The sequence below is a fragment of the Trichoplax adhaerens genome, genomic scaffold, assembly GCF_000150275.1.
Source record: "Trichoplax adhaerens TRIADscaffold_4 genomic scaffold, whole genome shotgun sequence".
NCBI lineage: Eukaryota > Metazoa > Placozoa > Uniplacotomia > Trichoplacea > Trichoplacidae > Trichoplax > Trichoplax adhaerens.
In genome coordinates, this window is record NW_002060946.1 from 6,199,338 (window position 1) to 6,221,088 (window position 21,751).

At 33.9% G+C, this 21,751-nt stretch overlaps 3 protein-coding genes across 3 annotated transcripts; 2 read left to right on the plus strand and 1 right to left on the minus strand.

Moving 5' to 3' along the window:
- Positions 1-7,017: 7,017 nt before the first annotated feature.
- TRIADDRAFT_55901 (uncharacterized protein) lies at positions 7,018-10,019 on the plus strand (the record flags this gene model as incomplete). The annotated part of the gene is made up of 13 exons (XM_002111609.1): positions 7,018-7,131; positions 7,440-7,488; positions 7,820-7,902; positions 8,019-8,165; positions 8,379-8,462; positions 8,618-8,685; positions 8,778-8,848; positions 8,980-9,111; positions 9,232-9,337; positions 9,432-9,469; positions 9,554-9,619; positions 9,719-9,768; positions 9,891-10,019. The coding sequence occupies 13 exons, from the start codon at positions 7,018-7,020 to the stop codon at positions 10,017-10,019; spliced, it is 1,137 nt and encodes a 378-aa protein (XP_002111645.1).
- Positions 10,020-11,681: 1,662 nt separating this feature from the next.
- Positions 11,682-12,281, minus strand: TRIADDRAFT_24481 (uncharacterized protein; the record flags this gene model as incomplete). The annotated part of the gene is made up of 1 exon (XM_002112123.1): positions 11,682-12,281. A coding segment is annotated over one exon (600 nt), but the record flags the coding sequence as incomplete, so codon positions are not given.
- A 3,760-nt stretch (positions 12,282-16,041) lies between these two features.
- On the plus strand, positions 16,042-20,987 carry TRIADDRAFT_23688 (uncharacterized protein; the record flags this gene model as incomplete). Its single annotated transcript, XM_002111610.1, has 27 exons — positions 16,042-16,095; positions 16,234-16,329; positions 16,451-16,495; positions 16,621-16,698; positions 16,773-16,836; positions 16,927-17,011; positions 17,105-17,197; positions 17,294-17,371; positions 17,467-17,542; positions 17,623-17,716; positions 17,819-18,009; positions 18,085-18,226; positions 18,297-18,355; positions 18,437-18,543; positions 18,627-18,723; positions 18,833-18,880; positions 19,030-19,101; positions 19,182-19,271; positions 19,354-19,422; positions 19,515-19,585; positions 19,709-19,787; positions 19,924-20,001; positions 20,070-20,128; positions 20,208-20,311; positions 20,392-20,529; positions 20,621-20,713; positions 20,806-20,987. Coding segments are annotated over 27 exons (2,442 nt in total), but the record flags the coding sequence as incomplete, so codon positions are not given.
- Between the last annotated feature and the right edge of the window lie 764 nt (positions 20,988-21,751).

Consider the following 21,751-nt stretch of genomic DNA (forward strand, 5'->3'; position numbering starts at 1 on the left):
TGTATTAGATTAGTGCTATGAAAGAAAATACGACGTATATATCACTTGAATACAAATTAACATTTAGAGTTGAGTATAGTGATATTTATTCATTTGGCCTATGAATCTTAATGATCGTTGTAGAAAGAAGTCTACATTATCATGTCATTAATGTCGAACTTTTATCATTATGGCATCCACTAATATTTCCGTATAATAAAATTATAACTTTATTCTTCAAAATTTGTCAATTAATAGTTGTAAATGATTCCCTAGTAATATAAAATTAGAAAGATAGAATGGAATCGACGGTCATCAGGTGCACTTCTACTTTGACTCACTCATGTTAAGCGTACATAACATTTCAACATTGTGAGCAATTATTCCATTTTATTGACAACATTCAAATAGAGCACTTTAAAATCGATGTTTCTTTCACGTAATCGGACAGAGCCAATGAGATAGGCTATTAAAATTGAAATTTTGGTAGGATAGCCTGATAGTATACTGTATTCATTAGCATTTTTATAAAATAATTATCACGTCGATGCACTGGCTTGTGATACTAGGCTCTGGCTAGGCTTCTTTGCTTGGATTTCTTCACTATAGTATCGCTGAGTACAGAAATAAATGGAAATAATTTAGTATATATAATAAGAAATATCAACAATTTCTGAATTATAATAGTATAAAATCGATTACCGTGCTTGCTTTATTAGAGATAAAGATGGAAATCATAACTATAAAAATCTGCTAGGTGTATATCATTAAAATTAATAATTGCTTTTGTACTATTATACCAGCTTGTATTGGATCAAATCTACCCACTCTTTGGCATCATCGTCATCTGTTGTGTAAAAATAAAATGTTCTGCTTGGGAACTTGATCCTATTGTAATGTTACATTCAAATATAAATTGTAAAATTGAGTAATTAGTGTTATATATCAAATTATGCTAAATAACCTAAAGGAATTTGACTTTGAATACGTATCATCCCACTCGGCCTCGATGGCATCTCGTAAGTCATAAAATTCAAGGGCATGCTCATCCTATAAAGAAAAGCCGGAACATACCAAGAATTTCGTTAAATAAAAATCTGTAAAATACTTGATTCGAATTAACACGTAGTATTAAATCGGATTACATAAACCATACGTTATAATTTCAGTAATAAATTATAAATATCGAGTACCGAAGAATGTCTGAAGAATGATATATCACATTTCCAAGTAACTACCCATCGTTTTTTCCAAGTTTTCTGGAATACCAAGTTAGAGATCAATAGGTGAAAGCTTGTATGGATGTTTAAACGGTGCTTATTACTATTCACTAAGTACAGTTAGCAATTGCAGCAAATAAAAATGTATACTAAATTGTAAACGATTTTCTGTAAAGGTGACTTTATTCAAATTTGGGTTAGATGTAGGCAGACCTTCCACCCGCTTCCTAATTTCATGAGGCAGCTTTCTTTATTACCAATCTTAGGTTAGAATTGCACAATTTTAAAATTCGAACCTAACATGCTAAAGCCTCGTATGAACTTACAAAAAAGCTTTGGAGGTAATACGGACTTTTACTGGGAATCGTCCCAGCTTCAGTTTGTAACGTAATTCGTTCATAAATTGGAGGTTCTAATATATTATTGGGATATGGATACTTGAGTGACGTAGAGCTTCCTGGTAATAAATTTATCGTGAATGATAAATAAGTCAGTTTTAAAACGGCCTATTTACTCTTGTCTCAATTAGGCTCTAATAATCTATCTCTAGTCTTAGTTATTGAGTTAACGACATGTTTTATAACAATTTTATAGGGAATATAAACCCTTACAATCGAAAATTTATTAGTTTATTTACGGAATTACACAATTAAAAAGCGGCAAGATTAGCCTATGTGTTTGACTATGTAAGCAACACTGTAAATTTTATACCATAATGTGATTTAAAACACGATCGGTAACTATATTAACTACCGTTTACTTTTAAGCATTGAAATAAGATTAAATGCAGCCCTGTTAATCCGTCTGTTGTCTAATATTTTTTATTGCTTTACGATAAGATTCAAGGTATGAATGTCCTGTCATAATCGGATTACAGGACGTAAAAATGTATGCAATACCTTAGCCTTTGGTAGATTGTAACCTTACTAGACTCCAGAAATTGTTTACGAGCATATAATAATAAATTTTGACCTTAATATAATTAATGCCAAGAAGCTGAAATTTACCTGCAGATCCAGCAATGATAGGATAGTGATCAAAATGTGATAGCAATCTTGAGATGGTTGTAAATTTTAACTTTCCAAAAATATAAAAGATACTTTCTTTATAAAGAGGTATGTGCATGACGCTATTATTCGTTCTATGATGAAAGTAAGCAGTAAAATTATAATTATAGGCCGTTAATAACGTTTCAGTAATTCTAAAATCGACGTAGCAATCATAAGCATAATTCATGATTAAACATAAGAGTTTCTAAAGAAAAATTTATATACTGTATATTATTTAAGAAAGGCAAGAAAATTATTAATATCACGAAGTAGACAGTTGAGTAATTTACGGTCGCATGTAACTTATCAAGAAAAATAATCTGGATTTGATTAAATAGTCTTTAGGTAGAAATAAGGGTATTATAACCTTTACCAAGCTTGTTTTATAATATACTCGTACACACTACATGAATTTTAAGCGAAAAACCAAATAGGACACAGAGATCTTGTAGTACAAAATACTGACCGAACTGATACCGTAAAATTTCCAGGGTTAGATTGGCTGTCTCTTAATAAGTAAGTTCCTTGGACGCAGTTATAGTATAATAGACATATTGCTACATTTTTGGATAATCCTGGATGATACCAGCTGTTTAAAAAACGTAGTTATGTATAATTAAAATCAGCAGTTCCAAAGATAGTTGTCATCCACTATGGCACATAACAACTTCGTAGATATAAATCATAATTTCTTAACACTGGTCTATAGCTTGGAGAATAGGTTAGATGGCACAGTTAGGGTATGTATAAGTAGCCATAAGCATCATGATCTATACGCTCTCAAACTATGTTTCTCCACTTTCAGTGCAACAATGTACTATAGTCTGTAGCTGCTGAAAAATCACTTGTAAGGGTTCTAAAAGCAAAGCTAACTTATTTTGAATTAATATCACCACTAATATTGATAGTACTCACAAGGTCGTTAGCCATACTGAGAGCAATTAGGTTATTCGCAAGCAATATTCAACTGTTAGGAATTAGTATTAATCATAACGAACTTAATTCAGCTTTACTCTTCTAGTGGAACACTTTGCTATAGCTATCTAATAGACCTCTTTACGGTATCGAAGATACTCATTTTGGGATTAGTATCTATTCCATAGTCATAAAAATTTCATGATATACACGATATCTTTAATCGTACTACGAAACATAGCAGAATGCAACAAAATTTTTTCCAACTTTAGCCTGTAAAGTACAAACTATCGTTTATACCGTCTAAAGCTAGCGAAAATCACTTTCTCTCTTTATCATTTGACTATTGGTAGACCATCTCTAACGATCAAAATTTAGAATCAATTGCAAGATTGTATCATTTCTGAGATCTTTGCTATATTATATATTAATATACGATTTCTGATCTTTCAGTATTACTAGTACAGCAACAGTAAGAAATTTTTAAATATAACGGTCGTGTACTACATAAGTTTGTCGTGATTAAGGATAATATGACGAAAGTTTAATTTACTTGTAACTAGATAAGTATCTAGGTGAAGTATCTAGCGGTCTTAGATTTAGCTTATTTTTGCCGATAGGCAGCTATGAACGATACTCTTGTAGGAAGAAACCTGCTACAGATAAATACTGCATTCCGTATTTAACTGTTATATCGATTTTACTAGAAAGAAACCTAGACTTGTAAATTTCAATTTGGCAACTAAGGGAAAAAAACGACTTTAGCTACTGTGCTATATAGAAAAATACCTGTACGCTGTGTTAACAGATAGCCATTTAGAAAGTACTATGCAAATGAGTACAAATTTACAGTCTAGCAATACCCTCTACGGAGTACATTTAGTAACAATTAAAAAATTGAACTACTTCATGTACAGTAAAGAAGAAGCAATAAGTTGGAAAAGATTTCGAGGTGAAAAAAATAGTTTAATATACATTACGTTTTACCTTAACGATTGTATTTGCCCTTTGAAATCGGTTGATTCCATGATAGAGAAGAAATATCAATGAAGATTTTCAGCCAATTATATTTATCAAGGAGGTGACGAAATTTTATCTGATCTAATGTACTACCTGGCAGAACTTTGAATTGTAGAGTTTTACTGCATTAATACTTTATTCGCGCATTAGTTCATATTGTAGCTATGGACCTTTCAGTACGGTCGAAAATATAGATCTTACAATTCAGGAATATTTCACACAACTTTCACAAGTTGAAAGTTAATCTGACAGAAATGGGCCGATTGTGAATATGGATGGGAACGGATAAAATGCTAAAACTGCGGCTCCACACGTGGGGCTGAAATGTTTCAACTATCCCTTGTGTGATTTAGGGCGTTGATAGAGGTGGTAAAATCACGACTACTCGATATCCATATTTGACACGAGCGATCCTCTACATCAAAATATTCCTAATCATACCCCTTCCGGCTATCATCTAGATAGCTTCTTTTGAAGAAAAAAAAGGACCGTGTTTGCACTTTTTTTTTACGTAATTATCATATAATATTTACAGTTGCTTGATGATACAATATTTTGATATTTTACTTTTCTATTAGTAATAAGGTTCCTGAAAGAGGTTCAAAAAGAAGGTTTTTTGCAACGGGTATTCTATAATAACAGAGATTTTTCGAATTTTTTACCAGGTAAGAAAAGAAATCGAAAAGTCCCTGCCTATAACTATTGATTTTGCAACTAATCATACTATTAGTGGACGCTTCGTATAAGTTACTGAGGTCTTTATCCATATTTCATGCCTCATTTTTGTTTGCTGCTCGTGTGATGTACTCTATATCAAGTTAATAACTAATCATAACTTTTCTTCCCATAGGTTCTGATCTGTTACTTTCGATAATGTTTGTTTACTATTGATTTTACTCAACAGTTCATAATGCCTTTTGGAACCATGATCAGTATAGACGCAACTTGATAAATAAAGAGATTATATTATCATGCAATCATGATAGGCTAAAGTTCATCGTTGCCAAGAGTGGCAGATTATTACCTTAATAATGTGTAAACAGAAGGCGTCAATAAGATGATCACCTATGATACTAGGGATGTAATTCTTACATTCCTCTCCTTTATGGCATGTCTTTCTATCTGAAGGCATTCAAAATTGGCTGCTATGACTGATACTTGCAAAGTTAAACTGCGGGAAGCTATTAGAAATACCATATAGCTTTTATACGTGCAAGCTTTACGGATTGAGAGGTAGAGATAGATACTTGTAAAGCAAACTGTGCAAGGCTCTTCGAAATATGATACAGTCTTTATACTCGTAAGCTTCAGGGATTGACGGAAAGACCGCGATCGGGATGAGAAATTCTATTATTTAATAAGGAGAGGGGCTGGTGAGTCTGTCTGCTAGCCCTAATTTTATTTATAGTTCATTTCAGTAATATACACTTATGTATTGGCTAGATGCATTAGGTAAATTGCTTCGTTCGCGCGAAAGGATCGGCAGAGCTAAGCACAATTCAAGTCTGTATTTATTAAAATTCTAAATATGTTATCGACAGGGATATCGGAGAAATACGCGTAAGGAAATACCTTGTAAGTTACTTACAACTCAGTTACAAGTTGCAACAGACTTACGGTAGGTAATAAACTGTTTATTGTGGCGTTATGCCATGCAGGTTGTGCACGCCATGTTTATTTCACAGTACAGTCCTATCCTCGACATTTTCATGCTATAAAATAAGTTTTAAAATTCTAAATGATGCATAAGATCGTATCAAAGATGAACAATTTTCGAGCTGCTAAAGTAACGGGGACTCAATTTATTCGATAGTAAATCAATTTTATCCATCACCAGCAGAGACCGCTGTTGGAGAATACAATTTAGTGCAGCGCAATCTGAAAGAACATCGTTTAATGTCATGTATCTATTCCTAGCCTACATATCTACTCGGCAATACTTAGATAGAATGCTAGACGGAGCTGCAACTGTAGCCGAATAATCTCATTTCGCTGTGGTCAACGCAATTTAAGATGAAATATTGCTTTATGCCTTGCTATCTTCTTCTACGATATTGACTATGCATGTGATTCCATTTACAGTACAGTATGCCGCTCAGTTTACTTTAATGCACATTATTTTTCTTTCTTCTTTTGAAGCGTTCTCCGTCAGCTTAAAATACCCATAGTTGGCTACTTATAACACTTCAAAGATTGTTGATAAAGATGGTCGGTAGATCATCCTTGTTACAATTGGCTTCCAGCAGCACTGAGGTACATATAATATTTAAATTGGCAGTGAATATAATTTGACTACATCAATACAAGCGTATATGTGATTTTTTGGACGAAAATATCAACCTTCTGTGCAGCCATGAACGGCTGGAAGAAGATCATCGTGCAGGATGACATTATACACTAAATACAATGATACTGTCGAAGCAAAATAGACGCTGCAAATTGCGCAATAAGTTGCGTAAGAGATGTCCCTAGTTGCATCAAGTGAAAATTCTTGTTTATGGGCTGCTAAATGAATAGCAACTGCAACTCTAGCATGAAAAATTTTCAACAGTATTCGCAAAGTCGTCAACATTTCTAGCCATTAAAGGATATCGGCATGGAGCAAGAAGAAATCCCTCGATAGTATACTGTAGGACTTTCTCATACTGACATGAAGATGATCTGTTAAGTCAGTATATGTACTATAGCGGATAGTATGGTATTGTACACTATACTGTACAGCATACAGTATAAAGCGCTACTGTGGTCTGTACACTATATACCCTGTACTGTTCCATTATACTGTAGCTCATTTCGATCCGTCCAAAGCTTTTCCCTGACAACAACAAATCAAGATGGCTTCTCAAACTATTCGAATTTGTGAAACGACTGGATGTGGTAAAGCAGCCAAAATGAGATGCCCTTCATGCATAAAATTGAGCATTTCGGCTAGCTACTTTTGTTCTCAGGTAATGATGAGTTTTATGCGCCAATGGGATTAGTTTGTTGCACAAGCGTGATCGCCAGAAAATTGAGACGGCAGGGTACTGCAGAAGCAGCATAAATGATAGAAGTTTTGCAAGAGTCATTTTATAAATAAGACTAATGGATCAATTTCTAACTACGCTTTACTCGATAAAAGTCTACGTTAATATTTGATTGAATACTATCATTTCTGACTATGTTTTACTCGGTATACTTTAAGTCGTCGATAAGATTAGATTTACTACTTCGATTCGTGTAATAAGTGCAAACGCTTTCTTCTCCAAAATAAAAGCAATGTTTCAAGAATTACTGGCCATTACATAAGCTGTTACATAATATGGGTAAGTCCGACGTAGTTATGATAAAGGCACTTAATAAACAACATCGAAATTGATTCTTTATTGATTTGTAGTGTAAAATATCTGGATATGCTTGTACAACTTTCAATAGTTTCATAAATATGCACCGACGTGTAGAGGAAAATAAAGCACTATGGTCGCTACATGAGATTAGAAAAAAATGCTTGTAAAGTGCATTGCTATGACACGAAATACGTCTATTGAGAGTGTATTCTCTCAGCTATGTTACTACTAGACTAAAGAATAACTAGAAGGTTTTAAACATTACCTAAGATGACACTTTAATTAATCGTTATGCATTTTAATACCAAAGACAAACAAAATGGCAATAAAAATACTTTCACAGAAAAATGGCCTGGATATTCATATACAGGAAAGCTACGTTCTTTCCCATTGGTAAGATTGAAAGTCATATAATGAAATGGATTGATGTTACTGCTCGCTCTACATAGAGTAATACAATAATAAGTACTTGTTAATGAAGTACCTAAATAAAACAAACGTCTATTTAGTCATCACCTAGGACATTGCCTGATTCTATAGCTAGACCAGACTATGCTGATGAAGGTATCCCTATTGGAGAGCAAAAATTACGTGGCAATAATACAATTAAAATACTATCAGCGGCGGATATAGAGAAAGCCAGAAAGTCTGCACGGGTACGATCTTGTGATATCTGCATAGCAGTGAAAAGATCCTAGATATTGATCTCTTACAAATATCACTAGTAATATTGTCTTCAGATGTAGTTGGGTAGCTTTCAGTATTTTACACTCCGTTTATGTAAAATACATTGCTATTAAAAAAGGGTTTGTATATATGTGTGCATTCTATCTATGTACTAACTTTCTCTCTTTAAACAATTATCATAGCTTGGCCGTGAAGTACTGGAAGAAGGATTTAAGGCCTCAAAACCTGGCGTTACTACAGACGAAATCGATAGAGTAGTACATGAGGTATGCAACGTTATACTGTATTAAGTGTTGGTGCTAGGAATAAAAGAAAGAGTGCAAATAATTAATCTCATGATGATGATAGTTCATTTTGAAATGATTCACATGTAAATCGAATTATTAGATATATTTAAAAGTGCTTGGCTATGTTGTTCCAGGCATGTATCGAACGCGATTGCTATCCATCGCCACTCAATTACTATAATTTCCCTAAATCATGTTGCACGTGAGTAGTATTGCTGGAATCCATAGTTGGCTTTTTGACTACTGGTTTAACTAAATAAACATAAGCAATTTATGCTAATATTAAATATTTAGATCTGTAAATGAAGTCATATGCCATGGCATTCCTGACAAGAGGGAATTAGAGGAAGGGGATATATTAAATGGTACGAAAGCAAACAATTAGTATAAGACTATAAGTGCATGCTATTTCCATTACTAATATTATCTTCATATCAAAGTCATTGATTGAAATCGAAATTTTTGTTAATACCTTGCTTTAATTTTTTGCAACTAGTTGATGTGACTGTTTATCACGACGGCTTTCATGGCGATCTAAATGAGACATTTTTTATCGGCAAAGTCGACGAAGTATCACAAAAGCTGGTTAAAACATCGTATGAATGTTTACAGGAAGCCATTAAAGCTGGTATAGCACGCATAGCTAAAACGTAGTTTAAATTATAACTGTTGTAGCGAGGTCTAAATTACGAAATGCATTGTCTAAATGAAGATGTACTAATTAAAAATTAACTACGTCTCTATTCAGTTAAGGTGGGGATTCGTTATCGAGAGTTTGGTAATATTATTCAACGATATGCACAAGCGAATGGTTTTAGTGTTGTAAAAACGTATTGTGGCCATGGGATTCATCGGTACATTAACAGTTTCCCTTCATAGTATATGCGTATCTTCTGTGTTTTGCTGTATATTGCTGTAGTAATAGCTAACATTTCTTTAATTTTACAGTCTCTTCCATACTAGTCCTAATGTTCCACATTATGCAAGTAAGTAATATAACTGATATAAGATTCACTAATACAGGTAATCATAGATTTATTATCACTAACTACTACGGATCATGTTAATAGATAATAAAGCCATAGGTATAGTCCGTGCTGGCCACTGCTTTACTATAGAACCTATGATTTCTGAAGGTATAGTTTTATATGTTTTATTGCTGTATTACATTGTGCGATAATAATCTTAAAAGGATAATCAACAGGCTGCTAATTGAAATCTTACATTGTTGTTAGGAACATGGAGAGATAAATCTTGGCCTGATAACTGGACTGCTGTTACTTTGGTTTGTCATCAATTTTGATGCTTCCCCTTTGTCTTTTTATTTTTTAGCATTTAATGATTATTAAAGGGAAAGCGTTTGTATTTGATATATGACAATTGAATCTTGACTCTATGATCATTTAGGATGGAAAACGATCTGCTCAATTTGAGGAAACATTGCTTGTTACTGATAAGGGAGTTGAAATTTTAACACAAAGGCAAACGGAAAATGGCGAACCTTATTTCATGACACAGTTGAAGCAAGGACTGTAGCCTACGCTGTTGGGTAAATTTATAATCAGTAAAAGCTTTTACATCAAATTACCTACTTGTCACTTATTAGATGCAACGTAGAATGAAATATACGAAATAAGATGACAAAATGTACTGCAGATAACGATGCAATGATTTTATTGAAGGTTATTGTACTTACTTTATCGCGATATATTGAAAGATACTGTATGACTATGACGTCTTTGACTGTAAAATTATATGTGAATAAATGCGACTTATCAGCTTTCAAGTGTAATAATAATAACTGTTATCACAAGACGGTACGCTACGAAACTTTTTACATACTGTTGTTAAACTCTTTGCTTACCGTAGTGCGCAAAACTCATCCTTTTTTTTCTATAGCATATGCTGATGTATTTCCATTTAGTTATGATTTTAGATTAGATAAGAAATAAAACATAAGTACAAACATCTATGGTGAGGGTTGCTAGTCTCTAAAGCTAAAGAGTGAGATATCTTGACTAGCTTGTGTATGAACTACAAACACCACGGGAATCTTTTTCTGTGCAATGTTGCAACATAAAAAACTTCACTCAATAATTGCAGATATATTAAATTCAATTTAGGAACATTAAGTAGATTGGATTTCAGCATATACCTTCTAAAAATTTGAATACATCAAAGATTTTGTAAGTGATCGCTTATACTTCTTAATTAAATGTTCAAGCCTTTTTTGTATATCACTGTCATGAGATAATCTGTTCATCCATCAATGCACACAGTATGTGAAAGTAATTTTCGAGATTGAGGTGTTCACATCACGCTTTGATATCTGCCGTTTTGTTACCGAAATCTCAGGGCATAAATTTTATAGACATTTGTAAGCGCGTGATATAGAGTAGTATTTAAGGCTGCTAAATAAAGGACGATATCCCAATCGATAGTCTAACTTATGCGCTGAAATATCATATTAGAATATAGTATTACCGGAGGACATCGGTACTAAATAACCTGAAATCGTTCAAGACAGATCATTTTGGAATGATGAAATAATACCCTTATACGCGTACAATACAAATTCAATAATTACGACTGGCATGCTACACACAAAATGTTCTGCACATAATTATATTTATTTATTAGTTATACATCTTTGATAAGAATGAGCAATTTGCAAGATTTGTACTTCCATCCTAAAGAATAGTAAACATACTTGTGTTACAGGTGTATTAGTCTGAAGAAGTACTGATAGTTGCTAAAATTTTGACTACAGTATTACGAAATGAGTAATACTGCATACCAGGATAGGTAGCTATACACAAGTCGGTTATCCGAGAAGACGGGTACTCATGATCGTATTGACCATCACCATAACAATGAAGAGGTATTCACTTTATTGCAAATACCTACCACCATCACTATTTTATATTTTAATTTCTATAACGCAGAGAAAAAATCATTCATTAAAGCTATTTACAAAAACATTCGGAGTACTGTACGAAGACTGCAAATCTCTGTCCTTATTCTTGCTGCAGTTACGCAAAGATATGGTAGACTGGGCACAAAAACGTTGATCTTACTTCACTCCATTGCTAATGCCAGTAGTAAAGTTGCCAAAAATGACTACATTTGATAGAAGATACTTTGTAAAGCTTTGATTATACGAATTATTCCGAAATGGTAATGTTAAATGTTGAAAAACTACTCATTTTTCAGGCGTCGTTTAGTAAGATATGCTTTATAATAAAAGTTACAGAAAAGCCACAGCATACTAAATCCATATATAACACCATAAAAACAGAAGCCATGATATAAATATCCTAAGGTGCTATGGGTTACACCGATAATAAATTGTAAAATCTGCATTTCAGTCAATCTTTTCTTCCACGTCGGAGGATTTGCAGGGTCTAGTGCACACATACCATAGTAATAATACAAAAAAACATGAATTACAGAATTAATTCCTAAAGGTATGGCAATGGCAGGATACGGACAAAGGCGATAACCAAACTCGCTGAACAATACCATACTGGAATGATGATAAACATGAAGGAACGACAGCTGTCGGTATTTTTTCTTCAAAATAATATATAGAGTATCCAATAGTTCAACATTTTTACTAATCCAATACAGATAAAATCCATAACGTAAATTCTCAACAGGTTTGGTAAGAAATGCCGATCCTCCTTGATAGGCGCCATAAAATGAAGACAGAGCTGTATATACACTCACAGCACTGCAGAAAAAATTATGAATAATAAGCAGCGGGCGCAAGCTAAAGGCTCGCATTCTGGAGGTTAAAGCTACAAGTAGCGGTAAGGAGATGAGGTAGATAAGGCATGTCTTGAATGACACAAGCTGGAATATAGTTTTCCAGAAAATTTCCGATGTTATCGCTAAAATAGATTTTGAAAGAAAGGTATATATTATACAATTGTTTAAATGTTTGTTCTACAGGGGATTTTACTTGATACCTTGAGTTAGATAAGGTAAAATGTTTAAAGGGATAAGTAAAGTAATGTAATTCGTATAATTTTCAATAATTTTATCTAAAATTTTAGATTAAACATGTTAAATCTATAAGATAAGTTGTCCCGGCTAGCTGTCACTGCGGTATCGTGATAATATAAGTATACGTTAGTACTTTAAAAGTTCACTAAAGTAATTAAACTTAATTGCTAGTCAGCTTTTTATGATAGCTAATTTAGTAGGTAAGATATAGTCGGTTAATATGAATGCCCCTGTACATTACAATGTTCTATTTCTAGCGGAGAGTTTGACTACTGTAATTTTCTACAAATTCAGTGAAGTCATTGGTAAAAGTGTCGTTTATTAAACTCTTGTTCGTACTACATGAAGCCTTCTCAATATTAGGTTAATGTTCACTATGATAAGAGATATTAACAAACGAATAATGAATAGGCGTTTCATTAGCAGTTTAATTTTTTATAAATGCATAAAGCGTAACCACCGACTGTCTTGATTACAAGTTATGATGTCGTGAGGTATTTAATTGGAATAAAGGCAAAAAAAGTATGCGTTGTAAAAGTTGATTATAAGGCCTTAGTCTAGAAAATCAGTACTAGATGCTGAACGCTAGAGAATTGGTCTTCAAGTAGTAAGAATGCATTTTGTATTTTACTCGATTTTTCGCCATAATGTTTATACTGTAGATATCTGATTGGAAATTTTGAAAATTTCAAAGTACTAGACGATCTTGTCGAGATTTATTTAACAATATTAACGGAATACTATATAATATCTTGACATTATCATATTCTGCCCTATCAATGACACATTTTCGTTGTATTCAATGACTTGTACATCCTAGCATTACAGTAGCAAGGTTGCGTTTTATATTTTGTTCGATTTCTTCGCCATACAGAGTCTTAGCTTGACTGTCGATTCTCATATTGATGGGAATTTGAAACGATTTAATTTTTATTGCCCTTCACTGCTCAAGTGTACCGGATATCGATCATGATGATTTGATGAATCTACATTGAACTACAGCAATATCATTAACAAGCTGGCGTAAATTCGCTATCATTACGGTAGTGTTGACAGTTGATTATACTGTATATATACATACTGTAAGCCTGTAATGCTTATATATGGTGTACGGTATAGCTGATTGTCAATTTCGAAAATGTTCAAGTATTAGACGATATCGCAGAAATTTTATCTAACACTATAAACACAATGCTATACGGTATCTTGACATTACAATATATTCTGCGCTATCAATGATGTATTTTGGTTGCATGCAATCACTTTATACTACATTTATAACCGCAACTTGCCCATGATATCGATTCCAAAGTATTACATTAATTTGTCAGTGATGTTTGAAATCAAAGCAGTATGCAAGTGTAAGTTAGTACGTTTCAGCCAAGCTTGAACCCCTGATGCTATTGAGCCTTTCAATACTTCTGTTGCTTGATTTACAGCGAGAGTAGAAATAGATGAGAAAATTGGATTCCCCTAATTTTATTGATTCCTTTGTGAAACAACCGTTCATCCTTGTACACTGTAGTAATTAGTCAATGCTAATCCAATGTATCTGTGTCTATACTATAGCTCCTAATAAATCTGCAGACGTCTAATCTTATCCCTTAATGGCTGGAAGTGAGACTATGTACTGGAATATTACGTCTAGCAGACAAACGCAATTCTACTACCTTGGCGAGATTACCGTTGCTACAGCAACACCAAATCGACGGACGACTTGATGAACTGACGCTGCGGCTACTGTAGGATAATCATTCTTACCGTTAGCTGTAGTGGACATTGAAGAATTGGCATAAGCAAGTTACGAATCTGAAGGCAAAGTTTTACGATCAATCAAGCTTCAAATAGAGTTCTGTCTACTGTATATCCGATAATTATAACAAGCTGTTATGTCGTTTATTTCTGTTAATTGGCTATAATGTGGCTGCTTAAGTTGGCCAATTAGTCGCTCCAGTATGGCAAGTCTGCAAACTAGTTTATATCTTATTGTGGACGCTATTGCTGATATCAGTCACTATACTCTACTAACCGATGTACCAATCGGACATGGTATTTACTGTAGTACTATACTGTTGTACTGTACAATGTACAGTGTACAGTACGGCGTTCAATACGGTAGCAAAGCGAGTACTTTGTATTGTGGCAAAACTTGCGCAATGGACTCCTCCGTCCTTACTGGTCAGATTCCGACTTGACCAGCTAGAAAAGGAAGCCGCATTCGTCATGGCAGCTAGCGCAGCTTCTGTCCAGCTACTCAAGAAAGAGTAACTCTTAGCCTTACTTCGATACGATTTTATCCGTCGTGTTGACATGATGTTGTGGCAAAAATGTTTACCAATAAGGTTGTCCTTGCTTTTGTCTCTACTAGAAGTACTGGCTACTATCTCCAATGACTCAGTTCGATCACGGTTACGGTATAATAACACAAAATACGTGCAAATACTATACAATTATTTGCTTATTAAAGTCCCATCTGGGACACTGCATTAAAGTCTGTACGATCGAGGTGTCGATCGGCTTGCGCAAGCGTAAAGCGTGCGCAGTGGACTCCTCAGTCCTCACTGGTCTGACCTGACCGACTAGAAAAGGAAGGCTCATTTGTTATGGCAGCTAGCGCAGCTTCTGGACAGTTACTCAAGAAACAGTAAGTCTTAGCCTTACTTCGATACAATTTTATCCGTAGTATTGACATGATGTTGTGGCGAAAATATTTACCAATAAGGTTTCCCTTTACTTTTGTCACTAGTACAAGTACTAGCTACTATCTCCAATGACTCGGTTGGATCACTGTTACAGTATGATAACACAAAATACACCCAAATGCTATACAATTGTTTGCTTATTAAAGTCCCATCTGGGACACTGCATTAAAGTCTGTATGATCGAAGTGTCCATCTGCTTGCGCAAGCGTAGAGCTTGCACCATGTACTCCTCACCGAGCTGACCTGAACTAGAAAAGGAAGCCTCATTCATCATGGCAGCTAACGCAGCTTCTGGCCAGCTACTCAAGAAACAGTAAGTCTTAGCCTTTTTTCGATACGATTTTATCCATAGTATTGACATAATGTTGTGGTAAAAATGTTTACAATATTCTTGAATCAGCCATCGAGTGCCCTATCTACCTCCATTAACTTGCTAATCCAGGATACTACTAGTTGATTTTCTAGCTGAAGAGATTGGTCCCACATGGAGTTATTTCTTAATTTTTATTGTACTAAGTAAAACGTAACAAATAGCTAATGCACAATAAATCTGTCCTACTTGTTGCCAATGGATAATGACATTGTCCTTAAGTGAATGAGCAGATTGGGCAAAGTAGAAGTGTATTGGATTTCAATTCTTATTATTGTTATACTGTAGCAGTACGCAAACAAGCATACTGATCAAGATAATAGTCAGTGTAATTACGTAATATCATGATACCATGATCTCGCTATCCTAAGTAGATCCTCGTTAGATTTATATGTTGCCAGTTTAGGATGTGAATACAATAATTAAATGCTCATACCAACACTAAAATCGATATATATTGTGTTCTGATGGAATATGCAGCTATTCCGTCACATCGCATTTAGAGCCTATATTTACTGGTGGCACTCTCCAGGTATGCAAGCTTGGAACAAATTCGATTTTACCTTAGCCTTTTCCTCTCTACCAGTGCCTTACACTAGTATTGTTGCGTAGAATAGAATTGTTATATGCCTACAACTTATGACTGAGCTATCGCTCATTTCCTGCGTAGTTTTCCTCGTCTGCACAACATATCTTTTGTACCTTTGGCACCAAAGTCCAGGTGGTCGACATAAAAACTGGAGCAGTAACGACATCATTTGATGAGGTAAGGGCCTTATAAATTTACATAAAAAATATTGAAATTCAAATCTTGGCTGCTACTTGAAAGTCATAATAGTTACCATCCTTTAATTTATGAACTATGTAAATCGTTCCTTTTCAAATAGGATGAAGATATCATAACCTGTTTAGCTGTTACTCCTGATGATAAGGTCGTTGATAGTATTGGATAAGATCTTAGCTTCGATGTTTCATTATAGTAATTACAAATCTATCTATTAATAGCGTTAGAAATCCATCTGCTTATGTTATATGACTACTTTTACATATATTATAGTGGCTGTTAACATGCAGCCAAAATTTATTACTTCGACAATGGAATTGGCAGGAAAAGTCTTGTACTCGTGCTTGGAAGGTACTAATGTGTTGATCTAGAACACTTTATTTTTGAAGCTGATTAACGTATCATCGTAAATTCACTTTCTATAGTCCGCACACGTAGGACCTGTGGTAGCCATGGAATTTGATGCTTCGTCGACACTACTAGCAACAGGTAATTAAATGACACAGCTAAAAAGCCTTACCAACGTACACCAGTGTGACTTGCACTCATTCTCGTAATTTATATCATCTCAAATTGTAGGATCCAGCGATAGCACTATAAAAATTTGGGATATCAGTAGTAATTACTATACTCATAACCTTAAAGGATCTCAAGGAGTTGTAAAGTAAGATGCAATACATCAAGTGAAGGAGAAGATAAGAGCTATGTCAATAATCTTGTTTATATTAATTCCTGAATTATAATCTGTTAATACAAGCACAATAAGCTTTCATCCCGATCCTGCAATCCTACATTTATTTTCTGCTGCGGATGACTATAAAATTAGGCAGTGGGATTTGAAATCGAGCAAGTTCGTATATCATGACTTTGTTAGAATTTTCAGGTGTAATCAATTGTCAATTCAGTGACACTCATACTGTATTTCATTACTGTCATACTTTATTAGATGTATTCGTATCTTTGAAGGCCATTACAGTTCTATATCAAGTTTAGCTTTTAGCCACGATGGTAAAACACTTTTAAGGTATTCACGATATCAGTAACAATATTGTACATAGCATGAATTCGCGATGCAAACACTCGATTCTAATACATATTTTTATACCAAATATTCCACAGTGGTGGAAGAGATAATGTCGTCAATTTATGGGATATAGCTTCTAAAAGCCTACTTAAGACCATTCCAACATTCGAAGTTAGACGAATAATAAATAAAATGCATGTTATTGACTCATGAACGCTAACAATCACCATTGTTAACTTTCGAACTGATAGATTGTTGAATCGGTCGTAGTCCTTCCGTCAGACATAAATTTTCCTGGCAAAGAAAGCAATAATTCTATGCATTATATAACCGTTGGCAATAAAGGTAATGTCAGCCTAATTTACACTTTTTATTAAAATTAATTATGTAATAAATATTATGAAGTAACAACGTATTCTTTCTTATTGTTCTTGTGATACCATGTAGGTGTAATTCGCATCTGGAGGGCTAATGATAGTCGATGTGTTCATCAATTATCTCCATCGAACTTTTCAAATTCCGAATTGGCTGCTTTCACTCAGATATCATATCTGAAACCGACTAATTCATTGGCTTTAGTTACATTTGATCATAATGTGATGATTTACGATGTAGAAGACCTAAAATTAAAGAAACTGGTAATTTCTATGATTTTGCTTTTAAATTTCGATGTGCTTTTTATTTATTTATGAATTTTTTTATTGAAACACCAGTTAATAGGCCATAATGACGAAATAGTGGACGCAAGTTTTGTGTGTAAAGACGATAGTCATATAGTGGTTGCAACAAATAGTCCCGATCTACGAATATTTCAGCATGCTACCATGAGTTGTCAAATGCTATTTGGTCATACAGGTATTAAAGTTATGTTTTGATGGTAACCATTTTGACTACAATAACCAATTAAAATTTTGTTTTGACTTAGATACAATACTGTCCCTGGACGTATCGTATGATAGACAACTGATCGCTACATCTTCTAAAGTATTTATCATAGCGTAATTTTGTTTTTGGGAGTTTACGGATAAGTTAATTCGCATGTCTAACCATTCAATATGTTGACAGGATCATACAATAAGAGTTTGGAAGGCGTTTCATGACTCTTTTCGATGTGTTGCAGTTGCTTCTGGCCATACTTCCGCAGTACCTGCAGTTGCCTTTTCAAGGTTGGTGTCAAATTGTTTGAGCTTTTTTATTGCAGCATTTTGTAGAAGTTGCCCTTCACTAACGTGGTATGAACATCATGCAGACGTAGCGATACGTTCATTGTCAGTGGAAGTAATGATTATACTATGAAAGTTTGGACTTTACCTGCTAGTTTCGATGAGGTATGGTTTAAGTTTTACAAATTAGTTAAATACCGTATGTACTATTGTACTGTTGTTTTTTTATACGTATGTAATCATAGAAATCTTTGTGATTAATGCAACTAATATCGACGACCGAATTCATTTCTAGGAGAATGTACAGTCTTTAACAGCTACTGTAACAGAAATAAGCCATAAGAAGGTAAGCTCTCGATTTTGCAAAGTGATAGTGATGTAGCTGTTACCATTTAGTTAGTAGATCGAAGATAGATATTCTGAAATAACTACCAAAATTAGCATGCAATTTTATCTTGTTTGCAATTTTTAATACTATATTAAAATGCTGTTAAGGATATTAACTCCATTGATGTATCACCAAACGATAAGCTAATTGCCACAGCATCTCAAGACAAAACTGCAAAAGTAAGGTTATATAGTCAATTACACCTCGTATGACTGATAGCCTTCCTTACTATCCTACTTATTGACATTGTTTAACATAGGTATGGCTCGTTTCTGATGGATCACTGCTGGGAAGTTGTGTCGGTCACAAACGAGGGTTGTGGTCTGTACAATTTTCTCCCATAGATCAGGTAATTGATGCGACCCGTTCGTTAACGTTAACAGCATATTCAGCTTTTTTATGTGCTTACTATTGTATTTATTCGCCTTTAGTGTATCGCAACGTGTTCAAGCGATTCTAACATTAAGATTTGGTCTGTTATCGACTTTACTTGTGTCAAGGTTATTCTTTCATTCAGTACTTCATTTGCCTTGCACGTAACTTAATGCGTACGTCATAGAAAACCTAATTCATGAGATGTTGTAAATTGTAGACTTTTGAAGGCCATTCTAACTCTGTACTTAAAGTAAGCTTTGTAACTCGGGGGATGCAGCTGTTGTCAAGGTATAGACTAGTCAATAACATTGATAAGTTAAGATTGGCAGTATTTTAAACAGTCAATACTATCGCTACGATGATTGAACGGTTTTTAATTTTTAATGTCTTTGGTTGAACTATGTAATCAAGTGACTCTGATGGGTTAATTAAGTTATGGACAATTAAAAGCAATGAATGTGAAAATACTTTTGATCATCACACAGATAAGGTAATTCACTACAATGCTATATCCAAGATGGCATTTTTTTTACTACCGTTGTTATTTAATTTTAATTCTCTGTATTAAATTTATAAAGCATAAACATTAATAAATCTATTGTGGAATTTTTATTGGCTGTCACTAGGTATGGGCTATAAAGCCTAACTCTACGGAAGAATACTTTGTATCTGGCGGTGCTGATTCAAGTTTAGCTATATGGAAGGTGATAAAACGGTAGCAGATCATGAAATGAAATGCTGTCCTTATGTATTAAATTTACTAATTTTAAAGGATATGACCGCTATTGAAAGAGAAAAGAAAATTGCTGAGGAAGAGGAATTAATAGCAAAGTATAGCTTAGACGCCTTTTGTTGTGTTCATGCATATATAGTAGTATCCTTTATAAAATTTACATTATTGCTATCTTAGGGAGCAAGAATTATCAAATCTTTTGCATGCTAAGAAATTTACAGAAGCTCTCAATATGGCTATTGGTTTAGAAAAACCCTTCCTAACCTTGACAGTTGTCAAAAGTAGGTGGAAGTAGATGCAATCTTGAAACCTATTAGAAGAATATGAAATGTTTAAGATTTAATTTTATTTTATATCTCAGCTATTCTCGATCAACCGGACGGTCTGGAAAGTATCGATAACGTTATTCAAAAATTAGATAAGAAGCACGTAAATACAATATTCCAGTATTTGTCGACTTGGAATACTAATGCTAAGCATTCAAGGGCTGCTCAAATTGGTTAGTTTGTCTCTCCTTCATCATAAATGCCAAAATGTTCCTTCATTGACGGTAACTAATGTTATCCTTATTATTTCATTTTATTATTTAGTTTTATCTATAATTCTTAAGAATACGATACCTGAGGATTTAATTAAAATGCCAAGCATGCAGACCACTTTAGAAGCGCTTATACCATATACAGGTAATTCAACGAACGGCATCGAATTTAGAGTGTACTGCTATTTGCTATATCTTATTACGAGTATAATACTAAGAATTTTCTCAAATTGATAGAACGTCATTATCAAAGGCTCGAGCGACTGTTAGAGGTAATCTTCGTTATCGTAGTAGCTAACCTGGTGTATTTTAGTATGCATAAAATTAAATTTTATCTTTGCGTTTTGATTTCTGTAGCAAAGCTATTTCATAGAATATACCTTACAGTGTATGAATTCAGCAACATTTTCACTTACTAACGGGTAGGGAAATATATGATAGTGCAGTTTAAACAAGCTGTACAAAAGTTTAGGTTCATATTTTTTTCCACCTTGTATGTAAATCGTTTTATTATCGATCGTATTAGTAATGATATCACGAAAATGGAAGTCACTGATCTTACAGTCAAGGAAATACCAGAAAATAAGTTAACTGAAACACTCGAGAATGGTGCAAGTGATACTGTAGATGCGAATACAGCTACATTGGACGCAATGGAAAGTTTGAAAAATGACGCTTCGGATACCGTTCTAACTAGTAAAAGACAGCCTACTACTGTGAATGTAAGTCATCTAATATTACGGTGCTATTGCTCAAAAGTAAATCTTCAGTTATAAAGCACAGGCAAGTAATGTTCACTGTTATATCAACGAAGGGAAATTACGATGGGAAGAATGATGAAACAATTAAGCAAAAGAGGAAATCCCGCGACGTAAAGGGACGAAGCAAAAAGAAAAAGGCCACGATTGCAAATATTTAACCCGATCTGTAATCAGTTAGTGAGCGTTTGCACTTTCATCATAATGGTGCTGCTCAGCAATGAGCGAATGATGTATACTAGGCAATTGAATTCGTAGCTGTTATTTTAAATGTACATATAATTTTTTTGGAAATCATATTTTGAATTGACAGATACTGTTTTATTAGTATCAGATATGGTATCAAATTTAAGAGGTTATCTTGTATCTCCGGTATATTCTTTCAAGCAGATGTTAATAATTTCGACACTATGAAAAGAGGTAAA